Genomic DNA, 19,591 nt, shown 5'->3' on the forward strand with positions numbered 1-19,591 from the left:
TTTACAAGACCATTGTCATAGATCACGGATTAGTCAAGTTAATAAAACAAACAAGACTTCTTCAAAAATCTGTATCATTTCCTCCGAGAATCTGCCAAAAAGCTCTTCTTAATTAATGTGTCCAGAATTTCATTAGTAAACCACTTAGATCTTCAAAGAAATTTCCCAGAAGCTTCTAGATCAGTTTTTCTCCAATCACTAGGAATTTGATCAACCGCAAAACTCTTTTATAGAATCTATTAAAAATCTTATTTGCAATGTAAGAATTCTTTTCAGTAGTTTTCCAAAGAACTTTCAAGTTACTGGTCAATTTTCGCCTCGATGCCATTTAAGATTCTTGAAAAGATATCATCAAAAATATGCTTTGAATCTCAATAAAAATCTATTAAGCATCTCATCAAGATACTTACCAGGAATCTTCAAGTACTCTTCTAGCTGGACACTTTTCAACGATCTCCATGATTTTTCCATATAACTCCTTTGATGTGCCTTATATTTTCAGTCAGAAATTCACAGAGCATTTCCCAAGGAATTGGTAACAATTGTGACAAAACTGCTAAAGATCTCTCCTTGAAACCTACGATATTTTTGGCTAAACATATGCCAGAAACCGTTAAACAGTTAACTCTAGCAACTCAGTCGTGCATCCCTTTGTGAAATGTTCTACTGCTTGTTCCCGGTATGTCTACCATTTCCCGGGTATTTCCCGTATTTTTCCCGGTAATTTGTAATTCCCGGGTTTTTCCCGCTTTTCCCGGATTTCCCGGATGGATGGACACCCTGGTTACGCAACTGATTTCAGTTGTGTAATGACTATTACCGCACAGCATGATTCAGTGCAGGAAAGTAGGCCGTTTCATGACAGACTGGCCTATTAGGATGAGAAATTGTAAAAATGTATTACTGTAATTCTATGTATCTATATATGTAAAATGAATCGATTGGAGTCACTGTCGACCCAAAAATAGGCTCGTCACGCAGTGCCGGATTTGGGTTTCGAGGGACCTGGGTCTGATCTCATAAAGGAGGCCCCTTTATACAAAATTCAGCACATTTTGGGATTCCACAAACTAACCCAGACAACCAAAATGTACGTATAATGAAATCACCTGGAGGCTTTGCATGTGCAAATTTCACTTATAAGATGTCGCGAAAAGGCCTTCTACGTACAAGGCGATATACGTGCATATATTACATAGCGCAACAAAAACGACATTTTTGCGTGTCTCAAGGATCAAAATATGTGTCTCTAGTAAACTTGGGGTTGCTGAATCTGATGCCGTTATCAGCAATTTCCCAGCACGTCACAATTTTTAGCTACAGGTCGCCAAAGTTGTATAAAACATTGGTTTTATTGATGTTTACCTTAAATATGAAGTATATTTTATCAAACTTTTTTGTGATCTCATCCACCAAGCATGCAAAAGAGGACTTAAACTTTCGGTTTAGATATATTTTGGTTGAAATTACACGATGAAATTTGGATTAAACTGATATTTTTCAACATGCTTGCAGTCTCCATACAAAATTCTTCGTTTCTCTTATATGGCAAAATACAATACTTTTCTAAACCACCAAAAAATAACTTTTCCGTTTCAAAAATATTATAAACTTTGATGATAAGTATTGTTATACACATAACGTTTGAATTTTGTGGCAAATTAAGCAATTAAATTGCCTTACAAGCTGGCAAACTTGCATGCAAGTTGGCTGAAACAGTCAATTTTTGCATTTTCAACAACCAATATCTCAAAAACTAGACGTGCTATGATATTTCTGTAAACGGCAATGGATTCAGCAACCCTTAATTAAGTAAATAGAGGTTTTTTGATGCTGGAGACAAAAACGTGCTCCGCAGTGTTATGTGATGAATAATAGCATACAATGTGATTGAATAAATATTATACGGAACTCACCTGTGATCTTATGCGACTTAACGTATGATAACAAATGTGGATTTGACAGCTGATACGAATTGATTCGACTTACTTTGTATGAGTGTACGGTACGAAACAAAATGTACGAATGAACAAAAGCGTTTTATGCGGGGAAACTCATCAATTCGAACGTTTTATCCAATGTGTTTTGCGAGTTTGATGCAATTTGTATGAATAAACGAGTTATTACGCGAACTTTCATGCGACTTCTGGTTGTCTGGGAACGCATTGAATTTGAGTTTTGAAGGAGATGGTCGGTCCAAACATTTCTTTGCCTTGGGGCCCAAATTCAAAGTAGTGTAAGTGACATTTTAGTTTGTTTGCTATATACAATACATTGACAAATTCGACTGTTTTTTAAGCTTTCCAATAATGTTTTGATGTGATTTTTGCGTCAAAAGGGAATAATATAATAATTCGTAGGAGATTGGCTTCTATATAATTTGTATGGAGTTAAAAATCTCTTAACATCTTCAAAGCCGTTTTTCCAAATCTCCTTTCGATTCTATTCAGAACAAGTTTCCAGTTTTTCTCTGGTTGCCACATTGTCTGAAAAAAATAAAATAAAAAATAAATGAAGTATTTACAGTAGGGGGAAAGCACCAATTTTCGGCCCATTCATACAATTTTGGCCTACTTTGAATGAAATTCCGAAATTTGGCACAGATTTCTTGTAAGTCGAACATTAGTGCTTTTCCCCTACTAGTAAAAATAAAGTACACAAGGCCGATTGACCTGAAATTTGAACTGCATGTTGAAAATACAGTAAACTCCCCCTAACTCGATATTGAAGGGACCATCGAGATAGGGAGGTATCTAGGTACAGAACGCAAAACCACTGCATCTGCGATCCAAGGGACCATCGAGGTAGCCATGAATACCAACTTTTACTATGGTTCTCTAACTCGATATCGAGATACGGAATATCGAGTAAGGGAGAGTTAACTGTAGCTTCAAATTAGATTTGAAAACAAATCATCAAATTCTATGCAAATATGTCTAAGTACTTAAACTCCACCCATTTTTAGAAAAACGTCAAAATTTTGATACTTTGATATTTTGCAAACAGAAAACATGCCTTCTGCTAAATGTTCACTTTTCAAAAATATTCAAATTTGAAAATTTTGTAATTTTTCTCAAAATAATATTTTTTTATTAGCTTCCAAACTCTTGAATATAATCATATTAATTTTCTATAAATCAAATTTCAAGTTATTTATGAAAGGTAGTTCACGTTAGAAGCTGTTATACAGTTCACTTAACTTGACTATTTTTATATGAAAATCGATCTTCATGGACTTTATTCATGGTAGTACTGTATAATCTAATAATTATATTCAAATTTTACTCTAAGCCAAAGAAAACTTCATCAACTACGGAAGACAAATAAGAATTTCCCTTACGCTTCAAGATTTTTTGTAATAAATTGAAGCATGATAATTGACCAAACCATACTGTGAGATTAGGCAAAGAAAAAAAAAATACTCAAGTATTGGAAAGTTAATTTACGTTAGAATTATATGTCCAAATGACTAAAGAGAAAATATTGTAAGGTGTTACAAAATGTTTTTGTTCTTAATTTTGATTCCTCGGGGGGTCCCCTTCATCGGGGGGCCGGGGCATTTGCCCCCTTGGCACCCCCCCAAATCTGGGCCTGTCAACACGGTTCTGTCACTCGAGTTTTTCGATATTTAGAATTACAGTAATACTTTTATTGCAATTTCTCACCGTAATAGGCCAGTCTGTCATGAAACGGCCTACTTTCCTGCACTGAATCATCAGGTATCAGGTATCAGAAGGCCGGCTCCAGAGGCACGTTCCCCGCCATTTGGGAGATTTGTGCCATCGCCATATTTGAGCCTATTTCATCATCTACCCGATGCGAGAGGAAAGGGAAGGGAAAGATGGGAGGAAATAGGAGTGGGGTCCCTTGAAGAGGGAAAATCGCATAAGCGAATTGAGAGCATGTAGCTCCATACCACAATGGGTTCGCCCAAAAAAGGACACTGCAAAACGCATGAACGTAAAGAGAGCCTATAGCTCATTACCACAGCGGGTTAAGAATAACAGAATGTCCTGAAGATTCAGGTTTCTGAAATCAGTTTCACTTGATAAGTGTTAACCAAGTAATTGGAATCGCAATTACGCGAAGATTGGATAGTTACATATCAGGTGATAAGAAGTTCCATAATCGGAATCACAACTATCACACACAAATGTATCAACACACTGAATATTTGCCATGTGATAGTTGAGTCGGCAGTGACCAGTCAAGGTTGTTACCAAGAGACTGCAATTCTGCTTTGACAGATTCGTTAAATACTTAGCCACCTTTGGGATGGCTCAGTAATGTACAATTTTTTTTGACGACATGACTCAAAATTATTCCAATATTGCTGGTGCTGAGTTGCCGCTCAAGAATTTCTGAAGCTTCACCCAGTACTTCGAAATTGGAATAGCTGCCTGAGGGCAAATGAAGTCATGCGATGCTCCATTGCGAGCTAATTCATAAGCCAATTCATTCCCAGCAATGGAAGAATAGCAAGGACCCATATAAGTTTTACAGAGTTTACTGAATTCAGTTCCTCAAATTTAGTTCGACGTGCGATAACAAGCTTAGACCTTGAGTTGGCCTATGCAAGAGCTTTAAAAGCAGCCTGACTATCTGACATATTCCTTTACAAATAGCCAGACGACAACTCGTCCCGCGAAGGGAGTTGTGAGGAACAAAGTGACAAGCAATTGTGGAATTCACTCGAAGCAAGGACAATTGTGTCCCAATTCACCGGAAGTGAAAACATCCAAATCACTAGGATTTCCAATGGACGGAGAGAATTCATAGAACTTGGTCACAACCAATTCCCAGTTTGTGGAGTATATGTTCATATAGAGATGTAGCGATGATCAGATAATGATTCATCATCTGATACATGCCAATTCGTCAACTCGTGACTGATTCTGTTCAAGCAGAGCATTATGTCTAACACTTCTTCTCTAGCAGATACCATGAAGGTTGGGCGATTCCCAAAAATAAGTAATCCAAGATTTGAACTACTTAAGCATTCCATCAGACTGGAGCTTCTCAAATTGATATCTGAGCTGATCCAGATGATGTGATGAGTATCAGCATCACTACCCACAAATCAGCAGAAGGCCTTTTCATAGGCAGTGAACGACAACTCATTTGAAATCATCCATTGGGGATGGTTCATCATGTGGTAAATACACCACACAACGAAAGACGTATTTCCTATTGAGGTCACCAACAGAAATATCAATTGTGACAGCACATACATCTCTGGTTGTTAACTCAGAATTGAGTGTATCAACGATAGCGCTATTTACGAGGACGCATGCACGAGGTATAGCACGCGAGTTTGCCATTTCATGTTTATGAAAGTAACAAAAACTGGGTCCACAAGGTTACCTAGATAAAAGTACACAAAAGTATGGGTTTTGCGCCATTTGAACTGTACCATTTGCATGAGTCTACATAGATTGATCGTTGCTGATATTTTATGCTGAAGATTTGTCTAACTAAGATATCCTAACCGTAGCCACTACCCAAACTAGGCAGGATTAAGCTTTTCGCAATCTCAGAACGAAAAAGACCAGCAGCGAAAAAAACCAGATCGGTATCTCTTAAAAGTCGCCAAAGGCGAAAAGCACAGACTACACCGTGTAATACGCATAATGCGAAACCATAGAGGTGAAAATTTAAACTAAATTACAACGTATTAATAATCCCACCCTTATTTAGCCTCAGGCTTGAGACTGAAGAAGGGCAGCAGATTATCTGGGAGAAACACAAGGTCACCTACACCATTGCTCCGGGTAGCACAGGAAGGGCATAATACTGTAGAGGGCGCCCAGGTACTCCACAGGCTCCGTTTGCGGTTAGGTTTTATTTAGACCCCCCTAACCATTCATTCTTAGGTACGGTAAGCTTAAAGCCGCATGAATTAGGGGTCACCTGTTAGGTGCATTTTTACCACCGGAACAGGCAGCCCGTAGTGTTAATTCTTAGCCAATTGAAACAACCGCTACCGACACTACACGGCTATCTAGGCTGATCGGGAAAAGGAAGCTAACATTGATGATTAACTCCTGACGTGCTCAAACAGCCCCACCAATATTCATATTTTTTGTAATAAATTGAAGCATGATAATTGACCAAACCATACTGTGAGATTAGGCAAAGAAAAAAAAAATACTCAAGTATTGGAAAGTTAATTTACGTTAGAATTATATGTCCAAATGACTAAAGAGAAAATATTGTAAGGTGTTACAAAATGTTTTTGTTCTTAATTTTGATTCCTCGGGGGGCCGGGGCATTTGCCCCCTTGGCACCCCCCCAAATCTGGGCCTGTCAACACGGTTCTGTCACTCGAGTTTTTCGATATTTAGAATTACAGTAATACTTTTATTGCAATTTCTCACCGTAATAGGCCAGTCTGTCATGAAACGGCCTACTTTCCTGCACTGAATCATACTGTGCGGTAATAGTCATTACACAACTGAAATCCGTTGCGTAACGAATATTACGCAACAATTTTTCATTGCGTCACTGTTTTGAGTTGCGTATTTTTTCGGCAAGCCTGGAGAAATGTATGACTCGATGTGATTGGATTACTATGGGCGTCGACGGGTGACCTCTGAAGTATGCATGCTTACTTTGATCGATAGTGAGAACAGACGAGTCACATGAATCTATCCGATTTACAAAAAGAGGCCCCCAAATCTTTCAAAAAAGAACTACTAATGGAACATGTTTTAGTGATAACTTTTGCTCGTATAATAGTGGTTTACATTGATTTCCCATTAGACTCATTATTATAGGATAGTACCTCTATGACTGGTGAAAAGGAGCGAACAAGTTAAGGTTTTTAATTGTTTTTTACTATTCCCTCAATAAACGCAAAGATTTTTTTTAAATCAATTTATTTGAGGATTGATAATTGATTTTGAGGATAATTGTTAGAATGAGGCAAAAGGTAAAGAAATAGCATTTAGATTTTTTTGACGCACCAAAACTTGAAACAGATACATTAGCTCAGCAAAAAAGTACTGATTCTTATTGGTAACTCACAATTTTGCTGATACTTTGATAATAAATATATAATTACTAAGATATACCAAAAATATGTCGAAATATAGAAAAAATTATTTACTTTTAACAGGAATTCAATGAATTATACATCAGAAATATTCCCTTTTTTCAAAAGTTCTTGGGATATTCTGCTACAACTCGAACTCCTTAAAAAACACAAAGTTTCGCGTAAATGGAGAATTCATTGCATTATTAACATAGTTAAGTTGAAGTTTCTACTATCATTAGTATGATATCTGTTGAATTACACAGCGTAACAAAAATGGCACTTTTGCGTTTCTCAAGGATCCAATTATGTGTCTCTCGTAGTTTTGGGGTTGCCGAATCTGATGCCATTCTCAGAAATGTTCCAGCACGTTACAATTTTTAGCTACAGGTCGCCAAAGTTGTGAAAAACACTGGTTTTATTGATGTGTACATACAATTTAAGGTATAATTTATCAAACTTTTTTTGTGATCTCATCCACCAAGCATGCAAAATAGGACCTGAACTTTCAATTTGGGCATAGTTTGGTTGAAATTGCACGATTAAGGTGATTATAAAACGAAGCCAAACTTTGAATTTTCAAGTGCACAAGACTGGAGAATCTGACAACAGTTTGCGTTGAAAATCAATCAAATAGCTTGCTTCCTGGTGTTGATCACTGGGATAAATTTTCAACGCGGAGCGCTTTTTGATTCTCAAGTCTTGTGCTCTTGAAAATTTGAGGTGTGGCTTCGTTCTATAATCATCTTAAATTGAGATTAAACCGATTTTTTCAACATGCTTACTGTCTCCATACCAAATTCATCGTTTCTCTTATATGGGAAAATGCAATACTTTTGCAAATCATCAAAAAATAATTTTTCCGCATCGAAAGTATTATGAACTTTATTGATAAGTTTTGCTGTACACATAAAGTTTAGATTCCGGGGCAAATTTGGCGAATAAATTGCTTTACAAGCCGGCAAACTTACATGCAAGTTGGCTAAAATAGTCAATTTTTGCATTTTCAACAGCCAATATCTCAAAAACTAGACGTGCTGTGATATTTTTGAAAACGGCAATGGAATCAGCAACCCTTAATTAAGTAAATAGAGGTATTTTGGTGCTTGAGACAAAAACGTGTTCCGCAGTGTTATTGAAGGATTAGACAGAGCCCCCGTTTTTTTTAATGTATGTGCAATGCATTGGTTGTTCAAAGAAAAAGACAAAGATAAAACTTATGTCTTATTGATTTTTTAAATGAAAATTTCTTCATAATGGTACATATTTCAGTTGAACAAGAAGAAGCATGCATTTCAATGTCCCAGCTTGATATTGGTATTTGACTTACCCTCAATTATCTGTCCTGTTTTTTGTTTATTAGTTTAGTTACGAAAGTAATTGGGAAAGGAATAATATATTAGATTAGAGTAAAGTGCATTAATACTGTTAGAAGCATCAATTTTAGAATTTCTAGCTAGTTTTTTTTTTGTAATAATAAGAGTTTAATCAATATTTTTCAAATTATAAAAGTTCCAATGTTTGCTCGTGGAATTTGAATTCTATGAGAAAGATACTTACTTTCTTTAATGGTCTGTTCATCTGGATATGTACGCAGGTCCAGCCTTCGGTGCTCTTCGCTTGGTGGTGTGTCTAAATGATGAAAAAAGAAGAAAGTTATTGTACACTATTTTTAATATTCTACTCCAACAAGTTTTTTTTTAGAAATGAGATTAAAATACGATAAGTAAAGCATGAGTCTAATTAAATAAAATCAAATTGAAATGAACTCCACACGATGTTATATGTAGTATAAATTTTGATTATTCAATTAAATTTGATGCAAGTTTAAACTTTTTGAACTGTAAGATTTAATTTACATTAGCCATTTGTTGACAGCTGATGTAACCAATAAAATTGTTTATGAATAATGATCTGTTGTTGGTTGAATCTCACAGCCCGGCAGCTCCATAGGATTAGATAATTAGATCACCCGAAAAGCACTCTTCTGTTAACTTGCATTTCGATCGGAACTTACGCTCAAAACAATCTAATTCATCGCTTGTATCATACGGGCAGTCGACTACTCTGTTGCACCTGAGAGATTGTGGAATACAAGGACCATTCTCACACCTGAACATGTTACGATCGCATCTGTCACTATCTGTTTGATTGGTTTTTGATTACGGTAAGAACAAAGAAGAGGAATCGAAGTGATTAAAATTGAAATCCACTGCAAAACAGTTTGTTCTTTGGGCGTGGATTGCTTCATCGGAATGAAATTTTTGATACGTTTGAAGTTTTTTTTTTTGTTTTCTGAGATTCTGATCTAATGAAATAATAATATATAAAGTAGGTGCTTCGGTATTTTCCAGCTAGGGTTATATATAGTTATTCAGAGAAGTCAAAAAAAAAAAAAAAATACTGGTCCACCTACCCTACTAGGATGTGGTAACAATTTCACTGAATGGAAATTTCTCACCTCCAGTTACTCGTTTGCCTTAATCCTATCTATGGACTTTGATGAATTTTATATAAAAATGGTATGAATTTTGAAATTTTTACCATCAAATTTTGATAACCGGTAATAATAAGCATAAAAATTAACAAGGCAGGCTCTTTACTGAAACATCAAATTTGGTTGTCACATGTTTGACCATCCGGACCACTAGATCATTTTTTTTTTCAAAAGTTTATTCGAGATGAATAGGAATGACGTCGTCAAGTAGCTGTCAGTTATCGGAACATATCACCTTCTCAATATAGTACACCGTGGCCAACAGTGACTTCAAATGCACCTGGTGGGCATACATTAGCTGATATTTATGTAAATTTTAGTTTTATCGCAATGTTCTACTGTTAGCTGGTGGGTGTACTAATCAGTGGTGGGTATGGTAATAGTAGTAGGCTTGAATTTCGAGAATGTCACGTGGCTCTCTGACTACACTGCCGTGAATCGCAAGTCAGTCCCATCTGTGAAAAGTAGACATTGAGAAAATGGGCTGTGAAGTTTCCAAATTCATTTTCCATACGAATATTCAAAATAATTCCAGAGGAATGGAACATGTTCAAACCTTCATTAAACTTTCACAATTTGCTTTTCACTATCATATCTTATCGAGAAAAATATAAAGATAGTCAAAACACGTTTCATGTTTGTGTTACACGGAGTGAAAATCTGTAGTGGGACTGATATGCGGTTACTTTTGATTATGGGACAATCTGACTTGCTGTTTTTTCCTAATTTATCAGAGCAAATCATACTATCTTATAAGTGGAGCTGAAAGAGCCTTAGATGATATGTTGAAAACTGAACTCAACTCAATTCTGACGAAAATGCAGATGGGACTGACCTGGGAGGGAGAAACCGATACGAAATTTATGTACGTCAAAGTGAGCCGAGATTCTGCTGTCACGAACTGTCACTGTGAGCCCAGATCTAAAACAACGGACAAACATGATAAAAGCGCGTAATTGACATATTTTTGCATTTTACCAAATGTGACAAAAAATCGATTGAAAAGCTTTTCTTGCTTATTCAAAAGTAATGTCACAATAGCAATTTTACGCATAATTTTACTTTTTCCAACAAAAACAAAAATTAAATGCATAGAAAACTTTGGCCCTTTTTCCATGTTTGTCCAGAACGATCGAAGGAACACAACAAAAGAAAACTAGCGATTTTCATCAAGTCTGCCTTGATTGTCGTTGGCAAGCTGAAGTTTTCTTGCAGTTCGAAATAACTTTGTGTCATATTTCGTGTGTAGTATCGGTGCCTCTCTCCCAGGGACTGACTAGCGATTCACGGCAGTACAGTAGTTCAAAAACATGAATCTCATCAAGTAGCCTATATTGGGTGCATGAATTTTCGACATTATTAGTGTCAGTGAAGGCTCTAAGTGCGGGAAATAGAACATTCTTCTACAGTAATTTTGGGTTGCCCTTAGCAACGGGTGTTTTGCTATTTTCAAGGCTTTTTGCCTACGGCAGAGATATGGTAATTTCACTGGCTTCGCTGACTGTGATTTGCTTTGCTTGGCTACTGTAGAGTGAATTTTAAGATTTTTTCCAACCCTGGTACTAATAAACAGATTTATTTACACTTTTTTAGTATTGTCTTGACGTAAAAGTATGGCACAACATTTTGATTCAAATGCAGAACACTGGGTTCATTCTGTATCATATTCCGAACACCTTGATTCAAATTCCAAATAGCACGAATAAATCGTATTCAAATGAATGATTTAAAATGTTTGTTATAAAATAATTATTGAATCGATCAATAATATTTTGTGTCACAATATAGCTCTAAGTATAAGTAATCAACGACAAAATATAATGAATTTGTGAAACTTTCATAGAAAGTTATTTGATTGCATTTGTTACTGCAACTAAGTGTTCTGTTTCCACTCACGGTAAAAAGATTTCATGGCGAACATACTAACAAATGCATATTTCGAATTTTGTTATTTATCTTGATATTTTTTATGATCAAAGCATATCAACAACAGCAATAAAGAAGGTTCCTAATTTTTTTCATCATTTTGTTAGTTTTTTTTTTTGCTTGAGCGGTAATTGGAACACACAAAAATACCTACTGATACAATAGCCGCTCACAAGGTCTTGAGGTTTCAACATAAAGAATTATTCGAAAGTTGTTGATGTTTCTCGAAAATATCCGTACGCAAAAGTTTCCATTTTTACACGAAATATCCATTTTTACACTAGTGAGCGACTACTGATGTATTGATGGTATAGCGTTCTCAAACTTTTCGAAATTCTTGAATTGATTAAAGTATTCAAGTATTTCTTGTACAGGTTTTAGCATTATTAATTTATTCTAGTATATTCTAATTGCAACGTTAGTTAAATAGAAAAACAAAAGTAGCCCTCTTTATAAAACTAGTTAACATGAAAATTTTTTCATACACTCTGTCCGTTGGCAGGATTTTGGCTTGCTTACTTTAAATGCGTTTCTATAATTTTTGTAATACAGTAGAATTCCGTTTTTGGCATGCTCCATTTTTGGCACCTCCGTTTTTGGCAACATTTTAGAATACTATTAAAATTTGTAATTTTTTTTGTAAATATCATTGTGTATGTTGCTTTCACTGTTTGAATAGAAAGTCAATTACACACTGACTACATTCCAGAGCTCCATTTTCGTCGATGTTCCCCCAAATCTCATCAACTACTGAGGGCTTTCGTACGCGCCTATTAACTTCGGGATGGTTTTTGGTCATACATTTGCAACGTTTCATGAGGCCATCAATCTCCAACAGAGCACTTTTTTCTTAGGCATTCATACTATGTGACCAGCCCACTTGAGTCTGCCAGCGGGTGAAAAACTTAACAAAACCAATTTTCTTCAGATTTGGAATAGCTTGTTTGAACGAAGCACAAGCACTGACACAAGAGCGACAAAAAGTCTATGACTTACATAGAGTTTCGATCATTCATCACTGTTTTTATTATCATGAAATTACCAATATTGTGTATGTAAAAACACTCTGCAGTAATAAAAACAAATACAGCAAAATGTCGTATCATAACTTTTAAGGATTTTCATAAAAGAATTTGCGTTATTCTCATGAATTGCAGAAGTGTCAACATATAATTTATAAAAAGTATATATATTTTACGGTAGTTGAAAATTCCTGTTGTAGTATTTGAAATATCATTTCTCCTATTGCAAAAATTTCTCAAAAAATAAAAATAACTTAATAAAAAAGTAATTTGCACATGTGGAGATTATGATGATATATGCGATGCTGATTTAAATGTTTATATAATACAAAAACTGTACGCGTTACGAAAATTATAAGAGCATGAATAGGTACACATAAGACGGCATGATAAGATTTTTTTTCAGCACGAGTCCTACATGTGTGCTATTACGATGGGAAATCACAAACATAATTTGGTGAACGGTCGAGATACAATAAAATTTTAATATTAAATAGACCATCGATACATGGACAAATCGATCACAGCCTGTGTATGATTTAGATCAAGTTATTGAACATATTGAGTTAGAGAATATCGAAGAATAAAGGGTTGACAAAAAGTATTATTGTACATATTTTACTAGTAAATATTACGAGCAAGTGGGGCAAAAAAATAAAAAATAATTGAGAGATTGTTTATCACTCATCACTTTTTTCTTACAGCTTTTGGAAATCGAAAACCAATTTTGCGTATACTTTTCAATTTTTACCCCGCCTTGCTCAACACAAATTCAGCCTAAAACAATTCACTTACGGCAATCAAGTTCATCACTACGGTCTGAGCAATCATAACGTCGATCACAGCGTTGTCGTGATTGAATACAAGAACCATCATTACACGTCCACTCGTGATTGCGACATTTCCGTTCTTATTTTCATAAGGAATAAATCGTTTGAGATGTGATGATGTACAAATGAAACATGATAACATGAAAAAGAAATGAAATTAATGATAATGAAAAGAAAGTCCTTGAAATAGGAAATGACTGATAATCTAGATAAAACTATGCAATACTTACTGCAGTCATTCTCATCTGATCCGTCATGACAGTCCACTCTTAAATCGCATCTTCGAGAAGCAGGAATACACTCTCCGGTGTTACACCGGAACTCTCCCCTGGAGCAAGTACCTGCGTTAAATATATATTTTGTAGTACGAAAATTGAAGCTTACAAACTCAAAATTTCTTACAATTTCTCTCATCCGATTGATCTCGGCAATCTGGATGTTTGTTGCATACAAGGTAGTTGGGAATACATTGCCCATCGCCACAGGTGAACTCTGATGATCGGCACGCTACGTATGAAAAATGGAGACAAATTAGTTTGCTTTATTTTTTTAAATGAACGGAAGTAGTTATTAAAGATAGGAAAAAATGAAACCTAAATGCTACTAAGCCGTTACATATCAGGCGTACATGCGTTTTTTTGTTATCTATCCAGTGATGTGCTAGAAAGTGAAAATAAAATCTAGTCTATAAAACAATTGAATGGGAAAGTTAATTGATAAAAGAAATATTATAAACAAACGTGTTTTATGGAATAGTCAATTTTAAATCTACTAGCTGTTATCCGGCGAACGTAATGTGAAGTTTTAATTTGACCAAAACCGCAAAATTGTCCCACATGGAAAAGTAGGCATTGAGAAAATAGTTCAAAGTTTGAAATTTGTCTTCTCATACAAATGTTTTGTAGTACATTTGTACATGCTATACTCATTCTACACAGTCGCACTCATCTTGCATTGCATTTTTGATTTGAAAAAAAAAAAAATATAAACCTAAATAAATTTTACGTTGTAGTTTGTAGTTGCTATTTGAGTTGAAAGTTCATACAGCTATTGTTATGCCTTTATTTTTCAATGTGGTACTGCACCAACTTCATATTTTCCACAACATTTTCAAACAAAGTATGTTAATTTTTATATGCATAGTAATCTGCCCTATAACGCCTACCTGTCATGGACTTTTCGTCAGGCTCTGTTTCAGTGAGGACGTAATGCCAACAAGATGAGATGATGGACCGTGGGACAAATATACGTAGAACGGCAGTAAAGTACATATCAAAATATTTAAGTTGCAACGTTATGGAGGATCGTTATGGCGAAGACAAGAGGTGCAATGGTTCCTACAGAGCAATCTCTAGAGATGCTGGATGGGATCATCGAGGGGCTCTTTCCGCGCCACAACCCTAGCTCATGGCCTCCTTTTGTAGGACAGCCGGAGATTGGGGCTGGCGATGAGGATAGGGTAACCGATGAGGAACTTGTAGGGATTGCAAAATCCCTCAGTATGGGGAAGGCACCAGATCCGGACGGAGTTCCAAACCTGGCCCTCAAAGTCGCAATCTTGGAGGCTCCCGGGATGTTCAGATCTGCTATGCAGATATGCCTGGACGAGGGAGTATTTCCAGATGTGTGGAAGAGGCAGAGCCTGGTATTATTGCTAAAGGCGGGAAAACCACCCGGTGACCCGTCGGTGTATAGACCAATATGCTTGATCGACACGGTGGGGAAGGTGCTCGAGAAGATCATTCTCAACAGACTGTGTAAATGGTCTCTCAAGCAACCAGTTCGGCTTCCGGAAAGGGAGGTTCACCGTAGACGCTATTCTGACGGTTAAGAAAACCGCTGAGATAGCACTCCAGCGTAAGAGGAGGTGGATTCGCTACTGCGCAGTAGTGACTCTGGATTAGAGTGTCCATTTCCCGGCCATTCTGCTCGTCCCGGGATTCGGGACAAAAATCTAAGCTTATCCCGGGAAATCCCGGGATCCCGGGATTTCTCGAAGTTTCAATAAAACTAGTGTTTTGGTTGAAATAGAAGTACAAATTCAACAATACAATGTTTTTTTAATGAAAGAAAAAGATAATGTATGTTTCCAAGACAATATGATAATTATAACAAATCACATTTCATGTATGACTTTCTTATTCTGATGAAGTAACTTAAAAAAATCAAAACTTAGCTTGACGTTTGGGATTTTTTAAACTCTCTATATCACTTATGAATAGAAGTATGGTAAAATATTAGGCCATAATATTAAGGCAATTGATCATGCAAAAAGGTAATTTCCCAAAATTATTGACTGAAGTTTAGGTTTTCTTTCAAATTTGCTTTCTCAGCCTAGAATTATAAAACCGGCTATTGTTGAAGAGAAAAGCATTGAAACTCTGCTACTAGACAAATAAAAATATGTGTTTCTTACTAAGTACTTTTCATGAAAATAGTTAATTGTCTATTTTTTATCATTATGCTTTTCTATTTTATCAAATAAGGCTCGACAATGCGATAAAATGTCATTGTTTCTCATTGAAATTGGTGGTTTTCATAAAATTCTACATACATTTCGGGAATCCCGGGATTCCCGGGATGTCATAACTAAAATCCCGGGAAACGGGAAATCCCGAAGTTTGGCAAATCCCGGGATATTTTGTCCCGGGATGTCCCGGGATGGACACTCTACTCTGGATGTAAGGAACACATTTAATAGTGCCAGTTGAGCGGCTATTGCTGATGCGCTCCTGCGTCTGGGGATACCCGAGTACCTGTACAAGATTCTCGGAAGTTACTTCCAGAATCGGGTATTAGTCTATGACACAGAGGTGGGTCGGAAGTGCTTTCACATAACCTCAGGAGTCCCGTAAGGTTCCATCCTGGGTCCGGTGTTGTGGAATGTCATGTATGTGGTTATCGTTGGCTTTGCCGACGATATTACGCTGGAGGTCTACGCTGAATCGATCGAAGAAGTGGAATTGACTGCAGCCCACTCGATCGCAATTGTGGAGGAGTGGATGAGCTCCAGGAAACTGGAATTGGCTCACCACAAAACTGAGGCGGTTGTTGTCAACAACCGAATGTCGGTGCAGCAAGCGGTGATCAGTGTAGGCGACTGCACGATCACTTCGAAGCGCTCCGTCAAACACTTGGGGGTGATGATCGACGATTAGCTTACCTTCGGTAGCCACGTTGATTATGTTTGCAAGAGAGCCTCCACAGCTATTGTGGCACTGTCCCGGATGATGTCCAATAGCTCTGCGGTGTACGCCAGTAAGCGTAAGCTTCTGGCCAGTGTCGTCTCGTCCATACTGAAGTATGGTGGCCCGGCTTGGTGCACGGCTTTAAGTTCCGATAGCTACCGTAGCAAGCTAGAGAGTACTTATAGGCTAATGTGCCTGAGGGTCGCGAGCGCGTACCGTACCGTGTCACACGATGCACTCTGCGTCATCACCGGTATGGTGCCTATTGGTATCCTTATCATGGAAGACATAGAGTGCTTCGAAAGGCGCGGCACAAGAGGCATACGCAGGACTACCAGACTGGCCCCTATGGTCAAATGGCAGCGTGCGTGGGACAGTGGGGAGTGTGGACTCACAGGTTGATTCCGAGGTTAGATATCTGGGTCAGTAGGCGCCATGGGGAACTAACATTCCACCTGACACAGGTCATTTCGGGCCATGATTGCTTTAGACAGTATCTACACCGTTTCGGTCATGCGGGTTCTCCCGAATGTCCAGTTTGTGCAGGTTTAGAGGAAACGGCAGAACACGTTTTGTTCGTGTGCCCGCGTTTCGGCACAATGCGTGACCGCATGTTTGCCACATGCGGTCGGGACACGACTCCGGACAATTTGGTTCAGAGGATGTGTGAAGACGAGTTTGGCTGGAATGCCGTTTCATCGGCTATCACCCACATCGTCTCGGAGGTGGCGAGTGGACTCGAGGAGTGGCTAGTGCAGACGCCAAACAACAGATGATCCAAGGGTTCACAGTCGGCTACGTAGGTCATACCGGTGCCCTACGGTCGAAATCGACCCTTACAGCGATTAAGTGGCCGCGGGGAGAACATCCTGGTAGCGCTGCTGTCGTGGCACCGGCCTACTGGGTTGGATACGAGCTTCTGGTTGTTCGGGGCAGGTGGAGGCCCCTTCGTCAGCAATCCCAGCTGGTGCTAGCTGATAGGGCCTGAGCCTTCAGTAGGTCAAATTGCGAAGCCCGCAGTATCAGTTCTTGATACCTGCGGTGCAGCTGGGCGCGGGCGTTGTTGTCGACCCTGCCCGCCTTCAACAGACAATGGGAGGTGAGGACCACCTGGGAAGCTGGCAAAGCGCCAGCTTGCTACCTTGGTGGACCCCCCTAAGCGTGTCATCGATGTTCGTTGCTGCATGGCTAGGCAGCTAACCTGGAGGTTGCGATGTGCAATAGCCCCTCTCCGAAGCAATGCCTTCTTGGTGGTCCCGGAGAGACGAAGGGTTTGGCGGCAAAGGGAATGGATTAGTGGGTCGGGGGTGTAGTCCTGTTTACTGCTTGCATGTAGTAAATGGTCCCCAACCGCACACTGCCGGACCTTGGTCCGGAGTCTGTTGAGCAGATTATCCCCCCATTGCTAAGAAGGAAAAAAAAAAGTTGCAACGAAAAAAGGTGTTGGTTCGAGTATCCATATTAGACAGTAGACTGGCCCTTAAACAAAAAAGTTGTAAAACTTAACGGGGCACCCCCTAGATATGAGCCTTAGGGTAAGAAAAACGCTCTCTCAAAATTTCAACTCAATTGATTGCTCCACCAGCTGGCGCAATCGTTATGAAGTTTGTATGGGATATTCGTCACAAATATATTGAAAATTGATTCTATGTCACTATTTCGTTCCGTATACTAATTGTTCGCGTTCAAATAAGCCCAGCATGACAAATACACTAGTTGATACCCTAATGAACATAATTGCAGAAAATTGTATCTAGATTTAATCTCATTTTCATTACTTTTTCAGTTGTTGAAAGTTAGGTTTAAATCAGCACTCCCGTACAGTCACTTATATGCATGCGACATGTGCCTCAGCTCGCCCAGCGTCATAGGTGGCTATGATGCGCTAAGTGGTTACCTCCAAGCTATGTTGAAGAAATACAAGCAGTATTGCATGATATACTTCAGATGGTTAAATCACCAACTTTATTAATTTTGATCATGGTACAATCTTCTACAATATTCTTCGTTATTATATCAAGTAGTGTTTTTGACATTCTGGGTCCAATTGAACGCGATCATCAATTTTCCTGAACCAAACAGTAGATGATGTGCTGTTGCTCATATGTTTGAGCTGAAAATCCCATATTAACTTCAATTCAAATGCGCCAACTCATGTAACGACCAAATAAGCTGAATTTTTCAGAAAGGCTTCCTCTAACCCCAAGAAATAATCCTGGAGGGTGCCCCGTGGAATCATACAACTTTATTTTTCTCCCATACTGAGCTGGGCCAGTCTATTAGACAGTTATGCTTTTATGGGCAGAAAACCAAATGTATGGGGAATCTAATGTTTTATAATGACCAATATTACCATAAAATTTACCATGCTTTTTACTACATAAACTTCTCTTGTGTAAAGACAAATCAGATCTGAAATGATGCGCGGTATTGTAATACAGTGGGATTCCGTTTTTGGCATGCTCCGTTTTTGGCATGCTCCATTTTTGGCACCCCCCGATTTTGGCAACAAAATGGATCCGTTTTTGGCAACATTTTTTAATACCATTAAAATTTGTAAATTTTTGTTCGTGTCTGTTGCTTTGTCATTTGAATAACAGGCCAACTCTATACCGATTACATTGCAGAGCTCTGTTTTCGTTGATATTCCCCCAAATCTCACCAATTACTAAGGGCTTCCCATAACGCGGGTAGATCACCTTTTCGTGGTGCGTTATGGGGTAAAGATCTACCAGTGAACCCTAGTCCTGACTGCTTCAAACGAAGAGAACAGCATATTATAGTAATCAAAGGAACATTTTTTAGTCCTTATTACAATTGTAAACCTTGTTGAAAGTGACAAGTCTCGGTTTACCCGGTTGCCGAGAATGATCTTAAGACAAGGAAAAAAAATGAGTCGAATACAACAATTTGTTTTCTAATCTTTTATTTATTTAGTTCTCTAATTTGAAGAAGTAAGGACTTGGATTCTGATGCATGGACAATATCGGTGCAATTTCTTGGCTTTATCAAGGGATCCGATTTTGACTGATAAAGGGGCGCACCTGTGGAGAGTGTACCCACCACATTCTTCAGAGGGTATAAATAGCGGAACC

At 37.9% G+C, this 19,591-nt stretch overlaps 1 protein-coding gene across 6 annotated transcripts in view; it reads right to left on the bottom strand.

Annotated features, from left to right (window-relative positions):
* LOC5575043 (basement membrane-specific heparan sulfate proteoglycan core protein) overlaps nt 1-19,591 on the bottom strand; it is a 422,529-nt gene that overhangs the window by 68,043 nt on the left and 334,895 nt on the right. For 4 of the 6 annotated variants that reach the window (XM_021849439.1, XM_021849441.1, XM_021849443.1 and 1 more), the window contains 6 exons: nt 13,711-13,815; nt 13,539-13,649; nt 13,274-13,387; nt 9,051-9,176; nt 8,594-8,665; nt 8,364-8,378 (listed from right to left, as the gene is read on the bottom strand). In XM_021849439.1, coding sequence (XP_021705131.1) covers nt 8,364-8,378; nt 8,594-8,665; nt 9,051-9,176; nt 13,274-13,387; nt 13,539-13,649; nt 13,711-13,815 — 543 coding nt within the window. The remainder of the gene's footprint in view (nt 1-8,363; nt 8,379-8,593; nt 8,666-9,050; nt 9,177-13,273; nt 13,388-13,538; nt 13,650-13,710; nt 13,816-19,591) is intronic. The other 2 variants (XM_021849438.1, XM_021849440.1) reach the window with 2 other exon arrangements.

The sequence above is a fragment of the Aedes aegypti genome, chromosome 3 (genome assembly GCF_002204515.2).
Source record: "Aedes aegypti strain LVP_AGWG chromosome 3, AaegL5.0 Primary Assembly, whole genome shotgun sequence".
Taxonomy (NCBI): domain Eukaryota; kingdom Metazoa; phylum Arthropoda; class Insecta; order Diptera; family Culicidae; genus Aedes; species Aedes aegypti.